Source organism: Notamacropus eugenii, chromosome 1 (assembly GCF_028372415.1).
Source record: "Notamacropus eugenii isolate mMacEug1 chromosome 1, mMacEug1.pri_v2, whole genome shotgun sequence".
NCBI lineage: Eukaryota > Metazoa > Chordata > Mammalia > Diprotodontia > Macropodidae > Notamacropus > Notamacropus eugenii.
Genome location: NC_092872.1, coordinates 183860958 through 183885032, shown reverse-complemented (window position 1 = coordinate 183885032; position 24075 = coordinate 183860958). Strand labels below are relative to the sequence as shown.

Below are 24075 nucleotides of genomic sequence, written 5' to 3'. Positions count from 1 at the left end.
CCTCCAATCAATCCTGGAAGATAGGTGCACCTATCACCTTTTTTATAGATGAGGGAACTGAGGCAGACAGAGGGTAAGTGAGTTGGACACACAACTAAATGAGTACCAGAGATTGAAAATGCACTTAGGTCTTTCTGACTCCAGGTCCAGAGCACTCTCCATTGTATCTACTAAACTAATAGAAGTTAATGAGATCACCACAAGAGTCTAGAAAGAAGAGTGGGGTGGGGCTTGTACAGAGCCTTACAAAACACCCCCAATTAAGGAGCATATGGATGTTGAACCTTCACTGCAGAGGTTAGAAAGGTAAAAAGAGAATCACCAGAGAGTAATTGTACAAAAACTCAAAGAGGGAGCCTCCAGGAGGAAAAGGTCATCCCAAGTGTCAAATTCAGTAGACTTGTCAAGAAGGAACAGAACTGAGAAAGGTTATGGGAAGGGTCATTAAAAGTTTACTGTAATTTTGGAGAGAATTGTTTCAGTTCAGTGATGAAAAAAGATGAAGAAAAACATTCATGAAGAAGCAAAATTATAACTCAGGACATTTGTGTGTGTGTGTGTGTGTGTGTGTGTGTGTGTGTGTGTGTGTGTGTGTGTGTGTGTGTGTGTGAAGCAATCTGAGTTAAGTGACTTGCCAGGGTCACACAGCTAGAAAGTGTTAAGTGTCTAAGACTGGATTTGAACTCGGGTCCTTCTGACTCCAGGCTGGGTGCTCTATCCACTGTGCCACCTAGCTGCCCCTACAACATTTTCTTCCCTTTTTGAAGCACATAACAAGTGTGTCTCTTTCTTTTCTTTTCTCGGTCTCCTAAGGTGTTATATTTCTCAATTCCTGACTAATCATCCAGCTAGGATTTAATGATCGTCTAATGTGCCTGTGAGAATATATAGAAAAAGAAAGAAAAAAAAAAAGCCTGGCCCCTTTCCTCTAGAAACTGCTAATCTAGTTAGGAAGCCTACACTCCCTCTCATCCATCCTTCAAACATTTAATTAAGAGGCTACTGTTTATGCAATACATACAACATGCTACATCACGAGGAAGAAGCAAAGTCTTGGTAACAGGTAGAACCTACTGGCCATCATTCAACTTACATTGTGGAGGTGGGCAGGACCCCACCACATCCAGGCTGCTTCAAGAGTCTGAGTAAAGTTTTATCCTATTAAAGCCTAGAATACTGCAGTGGCTGCAATAATACATTGCCAATTAAAATAATTCCATATCCCAAAGTGAATTGGGGCATTTTGAGGCCCAAGGGAAAAGCTCATTTCCAACTATGGAGGAACAGTGTTAGAAAGTACTTCAGGGAAAAGATGACATTTGAGTTGGGGTTGAAAGAATGGAAAAGTATTCCACAAATAAAGGAGAGTACTGTAAATTAAAGCAAAGGGAACGGAGAATATAATGCCTGTTCAGAGAGGGGAGGGTGAGAGGGAGAAGGGTTGATGCAGAGGGCAAGCAGTGAGTGACCCAATTTAGTTAGTATGCATGGAAGAGAATGGAAAGGTAGGATAGCGACAGACAGTGAAAAGCTTTGAATGCCAGACCAAGGAGTTGGAACTTCGGTAGTAAGGAGCTGCTGAAGATGTTTGAGCAGAAAAATGGTGTGACCAAATCTGCCCACTAGAACAATTATTGCAGCAGCAATATAAAGGATGGATTTGAGGGGGAGACCTGTAAGGAGGCCACTGTAATGCTCTAGGCAGAGGGTAATTAGGACTTCCACCAGGCAGTGGCAATGGAAGTAGAGAAGAGGGGGCAGATGTGGAGGATGTTGCAAACATGCAATGAGAAGGAATTACTGAAAGCTTGGATATGAAGGTCATGGCAGAGGGAAGAATCCCAGATAATGCCAATGTTCTGAACCCTGGGAGACTTGCCATGGACAAAAATAGTGAAGTCAAAAGGAGGTACAGATTGAAGGGGAGAGATAATAAGCTTAGTTTAGGACAAATGAAATAGTGAAAGAACAGTAGAGGACAGTATATAATTAAGTATTAAATTGCGGGCTATCACCTAAGTGCTTCAAGAGCTCAAGGGAAGAAAAAAATCAATGAGGCAGAGGTTGGTAAAAGAGGTAGAGTTTAAGTAGGCTATTGAACAACGGATAGGCTAGAGAGAGCAGGAAGGAAAACAAGGTGTCCAAGGCATTTCTTATACTCATGTTTCTATAACCCTGCAGGCCTACTTTGTGCGAAGTTCATATAATTATGGTTTATACTTTGTACTGTAGTTATTTATATGTGGGCCTTAAATTCAATAAAGAGAGGGACAATCCCTGAGGAATTTTTCTATTTCCTTACTGTAGCTGATATGATGCTTTGCACAGTGGATACATGTTAAAGTGAATTGAATCTTTGGTGAGGGACAAGAATGAGAGGGTTACGGAAAAAGGCTTGGTCATTAAAATACTAACAGGATCTGGGTTTGAATCTTGGCTTTCTTTATGTATGCCCTTGGACAATCACTCAATCCAACAAGCATTTATTGAGCACCTTCTAGTTCCAGGCACTATGATAAATAATGTCACTTAATTTCTTTGCTCCTCAGTTTTGTGATTTTTTATTTTTCAGACAGGGGATTGTTCTGATTTCTAAGGTCCCTTCTAGTCCCTTCTAGCTCTAAATCTATGAATCGTTGACCCTAACATCTGGACAGCAGTAGCAAAGGAAACAAACCAAATGTGTACTGCTGTTTGCCCAAAGCTGAACTGTTCACAGTGATCCTTGGAATGTCCATGGTCCTAGCACCCGGATTGGATCTGGGATCTAAATGTATTCTTTCTTTCTCCAGAACTGCCAGCCTAGCAGTTGCCTACTGTTGTTCAGTTGTTCCTGATCCACTGTGACCCCATTTGGAATTTTTTTGGCCAAGATCCTGGAGTGGTTTGCCATTTCCTTCTCTGGCTCATTTTAGAGAGGAAGAAACTGAGGCAAACAAGGTTCAGTGACTTTCCCACGATCACACAGCTAGTAAATGTGTGAACCTGGATTTGAACTCATGAAGATGAGTCTATCTGACTCCAGGTCCAGCACTCTATCCACTGTGACACCTAACTGTCTGTAGCTATTGCCAATATCACTGCCAAATAAGAAGAACTAGTATTTATGTAGCACTTTAAGGTCTTCAAGAGAGCTTACATGCTCATAAGTCTCATTTGAGCCTTATATCAACTGTATCAGTTAGTTACCACAGAAATAATTAGCTTATTTTTACTGATAAGGAGACTGAGATTCAGAGAGGTTAAATAGTTTGTCTAGAATGTACGAAGCACAATGATGGGCTCATTCCATGGCTAGCTCCTAGGGTCAGCTAACCATAGTCAGATTGGACAGCTCCTCCATGGGGAAATGCAGAAGAGCTCACTAACTCTCCTAACATCGCTGATTATTTGAATGGCTTACTTTGGGCTAAGGAAAATCAGATTCTTCCAGCAAACAACAGGGTATTGAAAAACAGATCAATACAGTCCTTCCTTGGTTTATTTCAAACTACTTTACAGGCTATGGCTACTGGCTAAACAATATATTTAAACTCCAGATTGAGGCCTGTTGTGTGAATGGGATATTTTTAAAAGCCTACTAAGAAAGTTGCCAAAACCTCCTATGAAAAAGAAAGCTTTTACTTCCCAACACTCCTCACTCATTTTGAGGATTGTAGAATTCTTAGGTAAAATATCTCTCTACTGGATCTTATTTCCTCTGGGAACCATAACTAAAACGAGGTGAGTAGGACTTCACCTCAGGTTAACAAAAGTTTAGAGGGCCCTGACTAGACATCTCTCAGCAGATAGAAGCAACTAAGTTTAGCACCTAATGAGCAAGCAGAGTTAGTGAAAGAGGAAGCCACCAGATGTCATCTTCTCTCTCAGTGGGTGAACCCTAGGTAAACGTTTTCTTAGCCTGGCCACTGTTAGATGGCACTAATCATATCATCTCTCATTTGCCTTCTATGCTACTTGTTCTAAGTATAAAAATGACCATGATGACTCTGCCATCTTGGTTATTTGTCCTGCTTAAGAAAGCCAGGGTTCCACAAGGCAGTAAATGAGTAGGGGATTAGATAAATTAGAAATATCAGTATTCATTTTCCCTTAACCAAATTAGCAAGGGTATTTCCCAATATTCACTTTCTCCTTCTTTAATACCTAGTCCTCAACTCCCTAACATATGCCATATGTACTTTATGCCTGTTCTTTGGCTTAATCTTTTCTCCACACCTGAAATAATAGCTCCTAGTCAGTCATTATCCATTTATCAAATATCTACTATGTGCCAGGTACTATGTTAAGTGCTATTTAAGTGTATTCCATAGAGATACATTGAAAAAAAGATAAAAGATAATTTGATGAAGAAAGCACGAAACTGGGGAAATGAGGAAAGGCTTTAGGAGAAGAGAGAGTTTGAGCTGACCTTGAATTAAATTAGTGCTTCTAATAGGAAGAAATGAAAAGAGGAGGCCTTCTAGGCATGGAGGAAAGTCAATGGAAAGGCATAGAGTCCTCAGTGAGAAACAGTAAGGCAAGTTTGTCTCTGCTTCTATAATTAAGAACCCTGAACTTTCTTTATCTGATCATAATCTATCATTCCATCTTCCTCTTGCCTTACTCTCTTCCTAAATCTATTCTTCATTTCATCTTCACTGAAAGATTACTCTCTCTTTCTCTCTGTCTCTCTCTCTCTCCCTCTCTCTCCCGCCCCGCCCCCTCTCCTGACCACTCTTCAGTCTGCTTTACTCCACTGTCACACATGCCACACCCACTGAGAATATATAGCCCAAAGCTATGGTCTAGTCTTCTTTTCTTTCTGCATCATCTCATTTGGTGACTTCATTTGCACCCATGGGTTCAGTTATTGGCATCATAGGGATGACTCCCTATTCTATATATCCAGCCCTCATCTCTCTTCCAAAATCTCTTGAACTGCAGACATCACAATTGCCCATAAGATTTATGGAACTTGACCAGCCATAGATACTTTAAGCTTAACATGATCAAAAGAGAACTCATTCATTTCCCAGTCAACCATTCCCTCTTTTTAATCTTCCTGTTTAGAGCTGTTTCTTTTTTTTTTTTTTAATTAAAGGGGCCATTCCTAGACTCACTTCTTTAAGAGGCCTATTCACTAAATATACCTCACTCAAAGTGAGAACCTGAACAGGCCTTAGCCTAAAAGGCCAAGGTCTGCCATTGCATCCTGGGCCATCTCCAGTCATCCTGATTAATATCTGGCCACTAGACCTAGATGGCCCTGGAGGAGAAAGTGAGGCTGGTGACTTTGCACAGGCTTCACTTAGTCAACTCAAAGTGAACTGCAAGTCACATCATCATTTCCCTGATGTCATGGTCCTTGTAATGGCAATTTAAATGGGGAGATCTTTCCCATTCATTAATAGGCCCTTGTGACCTGCTTAAATCACATGAAAGCCTAAGTCATATCTGTGGGAGGAGCTTGCTGAGCAGGTGGAACAGGAAGGGTGAAGCATAACTGGGAGGAAGTGAATGAAAGCAGTTATGGTAGAGAAGAAAGAGGACACAGGCAAGCAGACAGCCCAGCTCATGAGTGTTTGCTTGTGGGAAGTTTCCCAGGGGAAGGAATGGGGTAAGGCTTGGGAATGGTTTTGTCCCCAGTAGTGCTAATGTGTATTGACTTCTTAGTTAGCATGACAGATTTGGCTTTCTGGTGTCTGAATAAATGTTTTTCTTCTGCCTTCTATATGGAGAGTCTGTTATACTCTGCAGTTCAGAACTATGTGGGCATATTCATAGTTGCCTTCAGGGCTATGAATATTGCCTGGGAGATACAATCCTCTAGGAAAAGGAAGGACAAACAGAACAACAACCACTGAAAATCACCATCATCCAATTACTTAAGTCTATGACCTCTCTGCCTTCTTGACTTATCTCACACATTCCACATATCCAATTCATGTCAAATCTTGTCATACCCTCACCCTCTTGTAGGTCCTTATCAACTGTCACCTAGGTCATCACTATTCTGAGACTATTGCCTGCTAATTGTTTTCCCTCCCTCAAGTCTCTCTCTTGCTCAAATCCATTCTTCACACAGCCAATAAGGTGATTTTCTTAAAGTGAGGATCTATGTTACCTCCCTCCCCCATTCAATAAATTCCAGTGGCTCCCATTTCTATTATTAAATATCATCTCCCACGTTTAGTATTTAAGTTCTTCACAACTTGGTCTCTTCTTCCTTTTTCAGTCTACTTACATATTATATTTATTATATCTTATATTATACTTCTATGTTACTCTTTTCAATTCTCTCTATAGTCTAGTTATACTAATACTTACTGTGTTCTTCACACATGATGCTACATATCTCTACATCACTGGCTATCTTCCATGTCTTGAACATACTCTTTCCTCACCTCTGCCTGCTGGAATCACCTTTTGCATCTTTTCTGGTGGTCCTTCTTGGCTGTCCACATACTAATCTCTCTCCCACCAAGAATGTGTCTTATATCTATAAACATAAACACTGTCTCATCCATTAGACTGGCAGCTCTTTGAGGGCAGTATTCTGCTGTACTTAGCACCATGTCTGGTGTATGTATATATATATATATATATATATATATATATTCAGTCATTATAGTAGCTTCTGACTCTTCATGATTCCATTCGGGGATTTTCTTGGCAAAGATATTGGAGTGGTTTGCCATTTCCTTCTCCACTTCATTTTATAGAGGAGGAACTGAGGCAAAGAGAATTAAGTGATCTGTTCAGGGTCATACAGCTAATAACTGTCTGAGACCAGATTTGAACTCAGATCTTGGAGACCTCAGGTTTGGCACTTTATTCATTGTGCTACCTAGCTGTCCCAGTCTAGTACGTTGTAGGAACTTTAAAAATTCTTGATTGGTCAATTCCCTAATCAAGCAGCTGGGGGTTACAATGGACAGAGCATGGGACTTGGAGAAAGGAAGTCTTGAGCTTGAATTTTGCCTCAGACATTTATTAGGTATGTGACATGTGCAAGTTATCTAAGCTCTCACGCACAATTTCATAACTTGTGAAATGGGGATAATCATGCCGCATGTGGATTTCTGTAAAGATTAAAGGGGACAGTTTAAAAGCATTTTGCAAAACTGTAAGAGATAAGTAAATATTGGCTATTATAATCAATGCATCTCCTTTCTTTAAACTCCTAATATCATACAGGCTGCATCTGCATTGCCCTCCAGTCTGATTCAGGGCCACCTCTGGGCTGAAGTTAAGAGTTGAGTGAATCTTGGATATCTTTAAAATGCCCATGGAAGAGACAAATAGTCCTTAGGGACATAATGAAGTGAGCCAATAATACCTGTCCATTCAACCAAACTACTGAATAAACGACCCTCCAGGCTGTTAATCTGCAACCCCTTACCTCAGCACTGAAAGCAATCTGAATCTATGCATCTCCTCATGAATTAGAAATAGGCAAGGGGAAATTGGGGAACACTGGATATTCCATGCCAAGTTCACTGAAACGTTGAGATAATAACATTTGAAGGGAAGGCAGCAAAAATAGCAAGATGAGTAAGCAAATATCATGCCTCTGAAGCAGGGACTGTTTCCCCATTCCCTCAAATGCTGGCCCCCTCCTCCTGCTGGAGTGTCAGAAGATGAAGCTGTATGGATGCCATGGAGACATGTGCTCTCTGCAAATAGTAGGAATTCGGGGAATTTTTATTTAAGATAGGGGAAGCAGTCAATATCATCTGGAAGAATTTCCAATTACAATCCCATTTTCTTCAATAGATTTCTCAGGGGAAAAAAAAAGCCTTACCCATAACCTACCTCCTGCTCCCCATATCCCCAGCTCTGGCCTTTTACTGCGAATCACAGTAACAACGGTGATCCAAGTTATAAGCTATGAACCGAAAGAGATGTCAAGGGCCTTCTAGTCCCACCCATATCTAATGGAGACTCCCCACTAGAACATACTGGATAAAGCATCCAGGCTTTGCTTCACAGACTATGAGTGTTTCTTCTAAAATGTGGAGATAGAAGAAATAAATTAATATATGGACACAGATGAATAAAGCAGTACTATTATTAATGGGATAAATTTAAAATTATTAAAAAAACTAAATGGCACATAATAGAAATATACAGCTTGTTATTAATATTATTAATTATAAGAATATTTTAAGCTTTAAAACTGGGCTTTAAGTTCAGCAAAATGTTTTACATATGTTAATCTCATTTGATCCTCACAACAAAACCTTGTTAGACAGGTGCTATTATTATTCCCATGATATAGATAGATAGATAGATAGATAGATAGATAGATAGATAGATAGATGAAGAAACTGAGTCAGAGAGAGGTTAAGTTAGTTGTCCAGAGCCAAACGGTTAATTATCTTTCTGATTCCCAGTCCAGGGAGATGATTTTTTTAAATATCTGAATATTCATATTGGTTAAGCTTTTAATATGTGTGTATGGGGGGGGGGGGGGGAGGTGTTTAAAGGAAACATATTCTACTTGGAATAGCTCTAATTGGTTGGAAGGATTTCCTTATATCAAGCCCCTACTTTGCTTCTTCATTTTGTCCTGTGGGTCCAAACAGAAAAAGCCTAATCTGTTTTCCTTCAAGACAATAATGTTCTTTCCAATATCTGAATAATGCCACCATGCCCAATTCCCCCACCATGACTCCATTACTTTCTTCTCTAGCCTAAACAGGGTGGTTGTAAGGATCAAATGAGATCATATTTGTATGGTGCCTAGCACAATGCCTGGCCCATAGTAAATGCTAAGATCTTAATAAAGCCAGCACTTATTGTATGTTACCTATTATATGGTGAATATGGTTTCCAATCAAAGTACCCCTCCTGACCAAGCAACTGGGTCCAAAGTTCATTTATTCACTAAGCCTCCTCTGGTAAATGAATCTCTCTCTAAAGGGATTATACAAGCCATCAATCCTTTAGTATAAATAAGTTAAGCAGATCATTTAATTCCCTTCCAAAGTTTCTATGTGGAGGGAGGAAGAGGAGGTAAAAGGAAAAAGAAAAACATTTGTGCGTATTCTACTCTTCCACTATGTTACTGAGGGCCAACTTTGCTCATACCCATCACTACCCCTTTGAAAAAGGAGTTGCCCCAACGACATGTAGTGTTCTCTTATTGGTCTGTTGTACTCATTGGCCCTCTGGACCTTCAGTTTCTCCTTCCTGTTGATTTTGGGAACCATTATTCAGTTCTCTGGATTAACACAGCTTCCAATCCTGTAGGAGCTCTGGAGCTGCGACAGAAAGCATCACCAAGGACTCTCAATGCTGGACCCAGACCTCATTGTAGCTGTGATGGATGGGGCTGGGCCAACAGCTCTTTGTGATGTACAACATTCACTAATGGTACGTCTGTACCCTTATTCTAGGAAGACCCTCTAGGGTGACTAGGATGGGGCATCTGTCCATCTCAGTGAAAACACTGTTAAGTTTTCCAAAATAATGCCAGCAAATAATACATGCGAGTGCAGAGAGAACACACAGAGTTCAAACTACCTTTGCCTTCCCAGGCTCCCTCATAATGATATCATGGGCTCTGTTCCACTTAATAGCATTAAAATAAGTTTCAGACTAAGGTGGAAGAAACCTAAGAGCTGTGCACCAAGCTTATTACAAATCTCAGTGGGAGAAAAAGGTAAACAGGCATGTTAACTCATCCCTTGGGTAAATGGTTTGAACCACAATATGACCTCTCATTGCCACCCTGCCTACTGCACCGTATCTGAAGCTGAAAAGGAATGATTAACGTTTGAGATTAGACTAACACAGAACTTAAACTATTGCCTGAAACTTGCCAGGGAATTCCAGGTCATGCAAGGATTAGTGTATCTATGGTATTGTTCAAAGGGATGCCCAGGAGAAACATAAAATCAGCTCAGATAAAGCTGAATACATAGCGATGCATGCCAAATTGGTTCTGTGAGATGGGAGGGAGGCTCAGATCAGCATAATCCTGATCTGCTAGGAAGTGGCATAAAACCTGGGTAATGCTGACCTCAAACAACTTCACTCTGGCCTGAATATTAAAAGCAGTCTCTCAAGTTAGGATGAGACAAAGAGACATGTAAAGTACATAACCTCCTCTGACAAGGCAATGATTCTGGACTGGGCAGATCTGTGGGGGAACTAATAAGTCAATGCTGCTTTTAAGGAGCTGGAATCTTCTGATTCACTCTCTGGCCTACATACCACTGCCTGGGTAATCTTACTACACTGCTATGATCATGTCATTTACTCATAAAGCCTCACTGACTCCCCATTGCCATAGACAATACTGAAATGACCAACCCTGACATTCCATTTCTGCCAGTTTGGCTCCAACTTAACCCTTTATTCTGACCCCGTACCATTCCACTGAATACATTTAATATTCCCAGTCAAACTGGACTATTCTTTTCCCCTTGTTCTTATTCTGCCCCTACCCTGTCTCCATATCTTCACTTATGAAGACCTCCATTTGTTTCCATATTTCACTTCCATCAAAGCCTAATTTAGATGTTACCTCTTCTAGCAGGCCTCCTCTGCCTAAACTCATTACAGCACTTTGGCTGACCATCCTTTGAGATTTTACTTTGTGTCACATTCACAAACAGGACATTCAGTCATTAAACTTAAAGTGTATTCTTGAAAGCAATGACAATACTTCTTGTTTCTTTACATTCCCAGTACCTAGCAGATTAAGAATTCAATAATTGTTGAGTAGAAAAGATTATATTGGTCTCTTTAGACTGACTCCCCTTTTCTTCCTCATAGGAATTGCTTTGATTTTTATTGCAAGAATCTGATGCTCAAGAACATCCTGTTTGGAGGCTAAATCCTTTACAGAAGCTTAGGCTACAAGAACTTACCTCTCCTTTCTCTGAACATTTAAATCTATTTTCCTGAAATCTAGTGTGTGAATCATATCTTGCCTGGTTTTTCTCTTTCTGTTATTTTAAAATAATTACATAATGCACACTCTATAAAATTTCCCTCTTATCCACTTTAGGAATGTGGAATTGTTTCATAGGAATAGTTTCTTTCACTGCCTCCACTATCTTTTGAAAAATAAGATTATCACTAAGGCAAGTCGACAATTTATTAAATGATCTATTTTTTGTCAAGACCAAACTCAAGCTCATGTGACTAGTCTAATTCCTCTTCCATAACAAGCCCGCCATGTGGGATCTGTAAACTATTTGTGGATCTCATCATGCTCCCCCTGCTTCTGGTTAGGCTGTCTTCAGTATACAGCAACCACAATACTGCCATGTTTCTTCCTTTCTTGATTCCAAGTCAAATGTTTCCCATGATGTTTCTCCTCCCTCTCATTCAAAGATTTCCTCAGATAAGAATATGGCAGAACCCACCGTCCACTCTACCTTATCTGTTTCTTGGTGAATAAGGTATAAGGTTACATTGCCATGCTTTACCCATGAGTCAAGTAGAATCAAGTCTCAATTATACCTAAAAGTCAAATTGACCTCCTTTCAATAAGATATTTAGTTCCCTTTACTATTCATCTTCACTGGATTTATTTGAATGAATGAGTATTATTATTTTTCCTCTCTGTGGATAACATTTCTTGGGAATTACTGGGCATTTTCTCTGCTTTTCTTTCATATATAATCCATATACGTCATACATCAAATATAATCCAGTGCTACTGGGTTTTGCAAAAAATGTATGTGGGCAGTTTTGCTTTTCTCTCTCTCTCTCTCTCTCTCTCTCTCTCTCTCTCTCTCTCTCTCTCTCGCTCTCTCTCTCGCTCTCTCTCTCGCTCTGGCGCTCTCTCTCTCTCTCTGTCCCAATTCCATTATCAATACAAAGTCTTTCTTCAATGTGTCTTTAGTATAAGAAAAACATCCATTGAATTTGTAGCTAAAAGTAATCCTATTGAATGTCCTTATTTTACAGATGAAGGGACTGAAGCCCAAAGAGGTAAAATGAACTGCCCAAGGACATACAAGTATTAAGTAACATACCTGAGATTTAAACCCAGGTCCTCTGATACCAAAGGCAGCTCATCTGCCCTACATCATATCTCTGTTCCTGGAACTTGTTAACATTGTATTTTGATGCACTTCATCCCTTGACTAGAGCCTGTTATTCCAGTATCTTAAGCCTTCTCCAAAAAATTCAATTCCCATTTCCTAATACTATCTTCTCAATCAGCTATTTACTTTCTTTTGCTAAATTTCTCTTTTAAATCTGCTTTCAAACAGGAGCAGTTCTGAAAACCCATTCTGTGCCTGCTAAGGTTTTCAGTTTCTTAGCTAGGAATTTATAATACCTAAAGATGCTCCCTACTGACATCCACCTTGGTTTTAAGGTTTAACAAGTCTTGTGAGGCTCTTCATTACATTTCAATTTTACACAGAACTGGCCCTCAGCATGGAGCTGCCAAACCCCTGTGACTCATTGCTTCTTCCTGTGAAGAGCGCTTGTTAGGTATCTTCCCTTCTGGAAGGATCTTCATTATTATTATTACATGGAAGGGATATAAGAAGATGAAAATTCCTCAGAGGGTCTAGATCCACCCTCTCTCCAAAGCATCTTAAAACCGTTCCCTAGTTCCAGTGGTTCCATTGTTTTTTCATTCTGTCTTTTTGGCAAGTTCTTTCACTTGTCAACCTCCTGAAATAGGTTAGGATTCCTTTCTGAGTTTTTTTTCCTATTTAACTCAAAGCACATCTTCCATCCTTTCCAATGATACTTCACAGCAATAAGCTTGAGAACAGCAAAGTTTCTTCCAAATCTTCCACCCTGTCCTTGTAGGAAAAAAAGAGCCAAACTCTGCACTCCACATGCAAGTAATTTTTGATTGGCAGTAGAAGAAGCATAAACATGGTACACTCTCTTAAGGTCATCTACCCTCTGTGCTGGCTAAAACTGATGCCCTCAGTTTTCAGTTATCTTTACTAATTCTTTCTCTTAAATGCTATGATAAATCACAGGGGCAGCTAGGTGGTGCAGTGGATAGAGCACCAGTGCAGGACTCAGGAGAACCTGAGTTCAAATCTCACCTCAGACACTTGACACTCACTAGCTGTGTGACCTTGGGCAAGTCACTTAACCCCAACTGCCTCATCCTAGGTCATCTCCAGCCATTCTGATGAATATCTGGTCACTGAATTCAGATGGCTCTGGAGGAGAAGTGAGGCTGGTGACCTGCACAGCCCTCCCTCACTCAAAACAAAGTCAAGTGCAAGTCATGTCATCATTTCTCTGATGGCATGGTCTTCTTCAGCAACAAAGGATGAACACACACATGATAAATCACATGTCTTTTTATGGGGTTTCCTAAGACAGGTATGTTATAGCAACCCATCCTATCCTTTCAATCTTGATTTCTTCAACACTTCAAGTCCTAATTGTTCAAATTTATTCAAAATTAGCTGAATTCAACCAATACCCTAATGCAGTTGCCCTTAATTGCTATCTGAAGGAAGATTATCTGAAGAAATTAAATTCTAGTTACCTCTTGTTTTGTCTTTTTTCTCTTCTCAATACACATTAGTCATTAGAAGATGATATGGTGTGTCCCCAAAGTCTTAGTGCACTTTTAAGCTTTTGTATCTGAAACCCAAAAGCTCAAAACTGCAAGTCTTTTGTGTGTGTGTGTGTGTGTGTGTGTGTGTGTGTGTGTGTGTGTGTGTATACACAGAGAGAGACAGGGAGACAGAGGAACAGAGAGACAGAGTCTTCCTTCTTCATGATGCCACAGACACTTGTCATCCCACCTGATTAATTATATAGTCTGGTTACCTAAAAGCTATCAACTGAAGCACACGCATTTTTCCTCCAACAACTTTTAAAGAATTTAAACACACAGCAAAATATTTAATACCAAGTCATAAAGGTAAAGCTGGAAGGAACATTAGGGGTCATCTAGAACAACTCTCCTCCCCAGCCTCTGTATTTTATAGATGAGGAAACCAAGACTCAGAGAGTTTAAATTACTTCCCCAAGGCTACACAGGCAGCAGGTCACAAAAAGGATTCAACAGGGATCCTCTGAATCCAATGAACCTCCCTAAATTATACTGAATTTCATTAAAAATAACTGAATCTCTGAAAAACCAGATAACACCTCAGTATTTTACAGAGCAGACTACTTGGCTTAGTCTCAAGAAGCTCTGAGTTCAAATCCTGCTTCAGACTCTGGGTAAGTCATTTAATTTCTCTCAGCCTGATTCCCCATCTGGAAAATGAGAAAGTCATATTCAATGGTCTCTGACATTTGTTTCAGCTTTAAATTTATTATTGTATGATTTTTATCAGGTAGAAATATAGAAGAATAGGAGGTTGGACTGACTCAATAGAACTTGTGATATATAGTATGGAAAGAACTTTTTAAAAATCCTTGATTTCACCTTGCTTCTGTCATGTATTTCTCATAACAATAAGAAAAAATTAATTCAGTTCTTTAAGTTTCATATTTTCTTGAACTGGAATGAGCTGCGAGTTTACCACAAGGCCTGACATTTAATTCCCTCATTAATTTTCTCAAGATGCTTTCCTTTGGCTCTCACTACAGATCCTTGAGGCAAACATAACATCTGTTAAAATTCCCATTTAATTATTCCCCCATTTTATAGATGGGGAATTGAGGTCTGAAAAAATGTTGTGACCTAAGGTCACAGAGCAAGTCAGTGAGCAGAGTGGGGTTACAACTCGGATTTTCTGGGTTTCTACTGCACCACCAACGGTACTCACGTCATTATCTGTGTCTCCACACCTGGATCCACCAGAGACCCATCCACGAAGAGTGGAGCCGAAGTAAAACCATACTTGTCCCAGGAGCTCCCCTCATCGAAACTCACCCTGGGTTGGAAACAAACACATGGAGGAAACAACTGAAAATCAAGCCATGTGGTTCTGTCATCATTTCACAGATTATTAAATTCCTTTCTACATTCTGTGCTCTGGCAGTGTGGATTATCAGCAGGCATTAATCTTTTCTATCTCCCCATATTATTGTGAGATTTGATCAAAAATGTACTTCCTGGCTGAGGTAAGGACTACATCTGATCGGTAAAAGCACCGAAACATATTAAAATTCAAATGCCAAACCAGAGAAGGTAACTGGTGGACAAAGCATCACGTCCCAAGCACCCAGACTGGAACCAGAGGTGCAGTTTACACTAGAATCAATCCAGCCCTCTGAGAGATAAATGTTTCTGACATAGATAAATTGAGTAGTGCAGAATGTACCCTATGGGAAAGGGGTATGTGTCTTCCAGAAAAAACCTTAAAAAAAGTAATTTTCTATTTGTTCAGAATGAGTGTTAAGGTTGCCACCCACACATACAGTGGCACACACAGTTGGCCCAGGACCACGACTTCTTTGTCATACTTTGGAGAATAAGAAATGTGTCTCAGGAAAAAGGGGAGAGACTAGTCACTTCTAAGTTTAAACAGCCCTTCTTCCTAGGTTCCTTTTCTTATTCAAAGATGTCTACATCCAGCTCCATTTAACCACAGCAATTACCAGACCTTTCCAGAGGACCTTTCTCAAGCTCCAAATGTATTTCCCCAAACTCAGTTCATCACATCATTGGTGTCCTACACATGGGAGTCTCCCATCTCAAAATTTTTTTCTAAGTGCTCGAACTATTCACTTCCCTTTGTCTTTGTTTTAAATCAAGATCTACCTTTCCCCCTTATTCCTTTTGCTGAAATCATATAAAAACAACACTGAGTTATTCATTCTTCTACAGTAGCCAGAGAGCCTTCCTGTGCTCTGAGCATGCTGAGGACTATGTCTGAAAATGGAGGGCAAATAGCCTTCCATAAAAGTTTATTTGTTCCTAAATTATCTGTTTCTGTCTTGATTTCTAAAGAATTGGTCATTTCAGCCCTTTCCATAATCAGTACCTGTACTGTGAGGGCTGGAAAGTAATCCCAGCTAACTGAGAAAGACAGAGGAAATTCAATTCCTTTTCTGGGCAAATGTATTTCTCATTTCAGAAATGAACAATAAGGTCTCAGCCTTGTAGGATGCTGTCTTTCCTTCCATAAATAGTACTTCATTGCAACTCTTTGAATGGTCATTAAAAAAAGATAAATGGAAGAGATTGTTGTTTCAATGAATGCCATAGTCAACAGCTAGTCACCTATATCCATAAGGATCATAAAGTATAAGGTAGCATTAGTCCCTTCACCTTCCAAGTCAGAAATGCTGCATTTTTGAGGGCAAAGTGGTTTTACACTCTCCTAGAAAGAAACTACCTCAGAAACATATTTTCCTTTCTCCAAAGACTTATTCTCGGTCCTTCCTCAGGTCAATATTTAGGTTTCACATTTAGAGAGCACATTTACAAATCCATCAGACCTTGTTGAGGAAGCAGCACTTGATCTCTGATGGAAGAAACTTCTAAAATAAACTCATCCTTGAAGGAAATCTCTGGGGAAAAAGCTCACTAGAAAATGAAGTTCCCACTTCTAAGTGCCTAGGGCAGCTAGGTAGCACAAAGGATAGAGTGGGAGGCCTGGAGTCAGGAAGACTTCTCTTCCAGAGTGCAAACTTAGCCTCAGACACTATGTGACCCTGGTTACCTCATTTGTAAAATGAGCTTTAGAAGGCAAACCATTCCATTATCTTTAACAAGAAAACCCCAAATGGCACCACAAAGAGTCTGAGGCAACTGATAAACAAGTGAACAAGAATAATCTAAGTTCCTAAGTCATTATGATTTGGCACTGATGAGTACAGGTTCTGTAAGACCTATTATATTAAAATTCTGATGAGCAATATTTATCAATTCTCCATTTTCAAGCCAAAGAGATATATTGAATGGTATACACACTAGCATCCATTTTAGAAGCTGCTCTATTCAATATTTTTGTTAACCTAAATGAAGAAACTGAGAATATGTTCATCAGATCTATAAGCAGAACTACATGAGAGGAATTTGTCAATACTCTATAAGACAGAAATAAAGTTTAAGATGACCTCCCTGGATTGGCAAGACAGTCGGTCAATGAGATCAGGATGAAATCCAGTAAGGTGGTCCACATACTCATAAAAAAAATAATAAAACTACCAAGCATACAAATACAGGATAGAGGAAAATGGATTAGCCATTAATGTAAACCAAAAGAGGGATTAGGGTCATGCTCAACTACAAGCCAACAATAAGTCAGAAATGGTGCTATTGTGAAAAGATTAAACCACTGTGGTATTGGGAAAGGCTACAGAGAGTATGGTGTACCAATTAAACAGGTTATTCTCCTATTATAGTCTGAATTAAAGAAGCAGGTCTACTTTTAAGGGATATGGAAAACTGACAATGATAATGAAAGAGAAGAAAAACAGGTCCTACTAGAAAGAATTATTTGAATTTGGGCCATTTGTCCTGGGAAAGAGTATGCTACGGAATGAACTGATTAAGGTCTTTAAGTATAAGATGAGGATGCTAAGGAGTTGTTCTTACTATCTGTGGAAGACCAACTAAGAGGAAATGGATTTTATTTGAAGCAAAAGAGGCTCTAATTGAACATAATGATGGGTATGACTGTCAGGATGAAAGACTAAAGATGAAGTGAACTTAGAATGGGTAATTGAAAGAGGCTGTAATGTGTTCACCCTTTAAAATCTTCAAATACGTCAACAGAAAACTATATCTTGAATAGTTTAGGTGGTCATCGACCTGAGGGTGTAGAAGATTCTTTCTAGCCCAAGATTCTACAATTTTATGTTCAATTCTGGATGAAACCTTTCAAGGGAGTGTTCACAAAATAAAGAGCAATTTAGAAGGGGAAAACCACAGACTATGAAGAAAGACAGAATGAGCTGGTAAGCTTTAGCCCTGAGGATGGTAGGGGATTTTTGTCTTCTAATAGTTGAATGCAGAACTAGAGCAAATAGGCAGAGTTCATAAGCATGCAAACTTCAGTACAAAGATTGTTCTTAAAATCAGACCAGTCAGTTTGAGTCAGTAGTAAGCTCTCTATTACTTGAAATATTAAAAAAAAAAAGTCGGCCATTTTTCCAGAGATGTCACAGAAAGTATTCTTGAACCAGGTAGGAAGTTGGACTAAATGATTTCTAAGAACCCATCCTGTTGTAAGATTCTGTGGTTCCACGTTATTACACTGTTTACCAAAGCAAAACAAACAATGAAAAAACACTTAAAACAACTCTTCAAAACACTGAAGAAAATGCTACCTCATATTGCCACTAGAGAAAGAGCTACATTCATCAAATTATCCTGGTTTGGGACAATGGGTGAAATCTGTCACCCAGGTTTTCTCTTGAAGTGTTGAGATATTTGGAATTTTCCTATATAAGTCCAGACCTCAGCAGTAGGCATTTCTGGGCATCATTATTTCTATACTAATGCCACCTCTATCAAAGTCCCAGCGCTTATGGCCATTTTTGGATCAACACAGGCACATGAAGGGTCGGGAGATATTTGCATCTCCACCTCCAGGAGAATTCATTGAAAGAAGACTCTGACAGCTCATCATTGCTAAACAAACAGCCCTCCCCATCCTCTTGTTGATTAGGAACACTGTCTGCAGTCATTCTTCATCAACGAGCAGCTGCGCTCTGTGGGGCTATATTGCATTTTTCACAGTAATGCTTTTAAAATACAAAGGTAAAACTTGATGGAAGCTCTCTTGCCTGCAACAGCACTTAGGTTCCAATATCTATTTATCTAAATTCAGATGTTCACAAATAGGCTGAATTGTGGGTCTACCATTTTGGTTTCATGTACGTATGGGTGTGTATACATATATATGCATACAGACACACATACATACACATACATATATATGCATGTATGTGTGTATCTATACATATGTGTGTATGCGTATATATTTATGAATAAACATACATATATACATACATGTGTATATATATGTGTGTGTGTGTGTGAATTCATTCATCCATTTATTTATTTATATACCTATGCTTTTGATTTGTAGGGAAGAGTGCACCTTATTAGTCTAGCTCAAGCTTCTCCAGCTTTTCAATTATAAACTGCTATTTTCTTCTGAAGGCAACTTAGTTTTATCTAAATCTGAGAACTGCTACAATTCAAATGTGTGTGCAGAGCTGGAAGAAAGGGTGGTACTTCTTTCTCCTAAACTCACACATACAGATAACACTACCAAAAAAAAATTAGTAGCCACAGCAAGGAGGAACAATGAGCAAATTAATTAATCTCTCTTTACATAACAAATAATCAAATTACCTAGAGTCATTAACTCCATCAGAAGACACTGTGTTTGCATTCCATAAGTCTAAGAACATATTTCATACTACGTAGGTAAAATTAACTAAAATTTTAATGGAATGATTTGTCATTATAATTTATAGCAAGACTTAAAGGCATTATATAGGCTCTGGAATTGAGGTACAGATATGTAGAAAGTTAATTTGTTAATTTTATTCTGCTTCACATATTTTCTGACAGTCAGCTGTTAATTTTGTAATTACTACATAGAAAAATGTGTACATGAAAAGAGAGGCATGCCTATGTGTGAATAGTCGTGTAGGGTTCCTCCCCAAGTTTGGAGAACATAGGGCCAATTATCATATCAACACATTTTGAAAGAGAACAGCATAACAATTCAAATGTCAAATTATTTCTGACGAGCTACAAACAAAATCATAAATCCTATGAGCAAGGACACTTCAAGAGTTCAAAGAACTTAGGTTAAGATATCCTATGTTAGAGGTTCTGAAAATACCGTTTTTATGATTTTGAAAACCAGAAGGACTAGTTTCTATTAGGGCAGTTCAAATTCAAGCTAATAGACCTTATGGCTTTGAAGGGCCACATGATGATTCAAATTCCATCTAGCCATTCACCTGGAAGGGCTTTACTTTGCGAATGGGTAGGGCTGTGGATATAAACCATGATAGTTAATGCAGAAATGCTCAGGCACGCAGCATTTTTTCCCCCTAAAAAGCAACATCACCTGGGATGTTAGATCTAGAGTTGGAAGAGACCTTAGAGGTCATCTAGACCACTCCTTCCAGTTTACTTATGAGGAAAGTGAGACCCAAAGAGATGAAGTGATTTACCCAAGGTTACATAGGTTGTATGCAGAAAAACTGGGATGTGAATTTATATCCCACAGCTCTAAGCTAATTCTTCTTTTCACTGTACCACACAGATTCCCAACAGATAACACCACTCCAAAAGTCCTCCACTTAATGTGCTGTTTACTCAACAGAGTAATATAAAACTTATTTTCACACTTTCCCCTGAGAAGACACCTTCATTTTTCTTAACTCATTGACCTTTCTGTTTAAAAGACACAAAATCAACCAAGCAGACTTGTGCTCTCCCTCCCAACAGAGAGACGAGGCAGGTGTGTGTGAAGGTAACGTTAAGTTTATAGCACATGTCTTCCATCTCTCTCTGCCCCCCACTTTCCGGGTCTGCCCTAAGGTATCCGAAGTGGGAGCTATTTCCATCCCAGTCCTAAATGTCTGATTTTTCTGCTCTGTTTCCATTCCTATCCTACATAAGTTCAAGTCCTTATTAGGAGACCCTAATACCAAGAAGTGAATGAACAGGACCCCGCACACAACTGTAGAAGGCACAAGTCAGCTTCAGCAGCAGCAGCACATAAAGAGATTTATACTTTTTCTACACAGGGAAGTAAAACAAACTTAAGGTTTGGGGGAAGTTTTACAGCTTAACTCCAGACTCAATTCAGTCCAATCCATTACTGAATTATCTTCTTTGGAAATTATACAAAACTGAGGGGGTCTTCTAAATAACAAGGTGAGCTTAGTGTAAGTAGTACAGGTGTCCTCCCCACCACCACCAACTCACACACACACACACACACACACCAAGAGTTTCCCATAAACATCCTTCCAGATTGATTAATAATTAAGGAAGAAAGCATCCAAAGCAATATTTTAATTTGTTTACTTATTTGGTAACGTGAAAGTTTTCTAAGACAATCCAGAAAACCATTCTGATTATGTCATAAGATCACAGATTTCAAATTAGAAGTGGTTTCGGAAGTCATCCAGTCTAATATTCTCACTGTACAGATGGGGAAACTGAATCATGGGAAAATTATGACTTGCCCAACTCTCACAATGACTGTAAGGCTTAGAACTATGATCTACACTCAGGTCCTTTGAATGTTGAGTTGGTGCTCTTACCACCAAACCACACTGCCTTCATTTCTCTGCTCAAAAATCTCTGATGCCTTCTTATATTTTACACGCTAAAGATCAAATTCCTTAGCCTTTACAGTATACAAGGTCCTCTGAAAATTGGTCATTTGGAAATCTAGAAGCCTGAATATCTACCCTTAACTCCTGCTGCTTCTTGATATGCAGGATGCTCATCATCCTCTAAAGACGTATGTGCCCCATCCAATCTAATCCAAATCAATTACTATGGGCTTCATGCCTTCTATCTGTACCATATTATGCACTGGAAATATAATACAAAAATGAAATACAGTCTGTGCCTTCAAGAAACTTGGTGGGGATATAATATGTGATCAAGTAAGTCTATGCATGAGGAGGAGAGAACCAGATCTAGCAACTAAGGGGATCTAGAAATGCTTCTCATGGGAAAGGATAGTTGATCTGAGCCTTGAAAGGGGCTAAGGAGTGCAAGAGGGAGAAGTGAAAAAGGGGTGTAGACGAAGGAAGGAAGTGGAACCCTGGTTTTAGGGAATCAGAAAGTAGGTCATTTTAGATGGAATGTAGATATTGTGAAAGAAGAAACCTAGAAAAATAGACTGGAGTCACATTGTAAAGGGTGCTAGAAGGTAAGCTGAGAAATTTTCATGTCATTTAGGTGGTGTGACAAATAAGGTGCTGGACTTTGACTTAGAAAAATCTGAGTTCAAACCCTACTGCTGACACTTTCTAGCTCTGTGACTCTTGGTAAATCACTTCACTTTTCTTAGTCTCAGATCACTCACCTGTAAAATGAGGATAATAACAGCACTTATTTCACAGAGCAAGTAGGTACTTGCTCTTTTGTTGTGAACAGCAAATGAGATAATATAGGTAAAGCACTTTGTAAACCCTGAAGTACTATGTAATAATAATAATAAATTATATAGTAACATTATTAATTTCAAAATTTTAATAAATATTTATAAATTAAATAAAATATTGATTTTATTTTTGTAATTTTATATTTATACTTATTATTTATTTCCCACATGCCCTAGAGACATCAATTTATATTTATTATTAATTTATATTTATAATTGTAAAATAAATTTTATAAATTAAATAGAATATTTTATAAAATATATAAACAAGTTTATAATGTAAACATAAAATGTATAAATATAGAAAAATATGCATATATCAAATATAAATAAATCAATACAATTTGTGAATAAATATTATTTATTATTCTAGAGGCAACAGAAAGTGACCGAAGTTTTGAGCAGGGAAACAACATAATCTATGCTGATCTTTCTGTCTTGACACCTCTAAGGAGAATGGACTAGAGAAAGAAAAGAGTCTCTGCTCCTTCACTCATGCTGTTCTTTCTGCCCAGAAAATCCCATCCACCCATCTGTGCCTATGGAAACCTTCCCCTCCTTCCAGGGTTCCCTAAACTATGCAGCCTTCCCTGATCATCACAGGCAGGAGTGCTGGGAACTGAAGAAAGCAGTCATGGGGTACCCACATACTGTCTTATACGGGGTGAACCTATTTCATATCTTCATCAAGTGAAAGATTCCAGAGGGCAACAAGAGTCATACGCTTCCCTTGTATTCACTAATAACATCAAATACAGAGCAAGTGAAATTGAAAGATATTCTTTAAAGGAGTTTTCCTGTTCCATCATCTCCATATTCAGCTAATCTTAGTTTCTAGGGGTTTTCCATTCCCTAAAGGTCAGGGATTTTTAATTGTCAAATTGAACAGGTTATAACTGACAGCTCACCCTTGAATGGATCTGGCACCTTTATTACTCAAGGCTCAAGGGATTTTAAGCACCTCTCTCATTAATTTTCCCTTCACACCCTTTCTGTGAAGTCAGCTGCTGCTGCTAATGATTATCCCACTTTACAGATGGCAAAGCTGGGGGGCTAATTGATTCCCAAGGTGGCTGAGCAAATATGTTGAAGACCCTCATGAGGTCTTAGGATCCTGAGCCTCTTTGCCTTCCTTCTTCCTTTCCTTCTGGAATACAGTGTCTCCCTGAGATAGTTCTAGCCAAAAACCTTTACGGAATCTTATTATTGTTGCTATTTAATACAGAACCCTTAAAAGACTGGAATGTCTCTTGGCCTGTCTGTGCCACAAACTGGCATTTGAGATGTCCTTCAAGATCTGCCTCAAGGCTCACCTTTCTCAAGAAGGTTTCCCTAACTGACCCTACCCTTTGCCTGCTACATACCTAACTTGGTGTTTTTAGGGCATGTGGGAAAGTGACCATCTAGATCAACCCACATCTGGAAAACAATGGTCTTCTCTGAAGACTTGATAAATGGTCTTCCAGTTGACACTTGATGACTTCTACCATGGTCATCACAAAATTGGAGTCATCACTCCAATTTTGGATCGTTCTAATTGTTAGTAATTGTTTTTTATATCAAGCTCAAATTTGCATCTCTGCAATCTCTACCCATTCCCTAAAGTTTTCTCTTCCCAATGCCAAACACCTCTGTTCCTTCAACTGATACTTATATGTCATGTTTTAAGGCCCTTCCCCAATCTGGTTGCTGTCCTCTCAGCACTCTCCACTTTATGAATGTTGTAGAATACACCAGATGTGGTCTGACAAGAATAGAGTAGAAGACTTTCACATTCTTATTTCTGGATGTTATACCCAAATTTAGGTATAAATTTAGAAGGCATTCATGGAACAATCCTTACGCAACATTGAAACAACAGGACTCCACATGATTATTAACAATAATCGGTTAAAATAGGAAGGTATCGTGCCAGTTGGATGAATTCCTCTCTTCCTACTCCACACCTGTTCTCTTCCTCCATTCTCAATTCAAATGAGGCCTCTTCACATCACTTGTCCTGGAGATTTTCCACGGCTGCAAAATTTCCTAGTTATGGTTCTGGTTATGCCCTTCTTATTGCAACCTAAAATCATATCAGCTTCTT

The 24075-nt window shown here is 39.0% G+C and overlaps 1 protein-coding gene across 2 annotated transcripts in view; it reads right to left on the bottom strand.

The window, feature by feature from the left end:
- The window catches only part of SORCS3 (sortilin related VPS10 domain containing receptor 3), a 676074-nt gene that overhangs the window by 72706 nt on the left and 579293 nt on the right, over positions 1 to 24075 (bottom strand). For both annotated transcript variants that reach the window (XM_072621715.1, XM_072621724.1), the window contains one exon: positions 14712 to 14819. In XM_072621715.1, coding sequence (XP_072477816.1) covers positions 14712 to 14819 — 108 coding nt within the window. The remainder of the gene's footprint in view (positions 1 to 14711; positions 14820 to 24075) is intronic.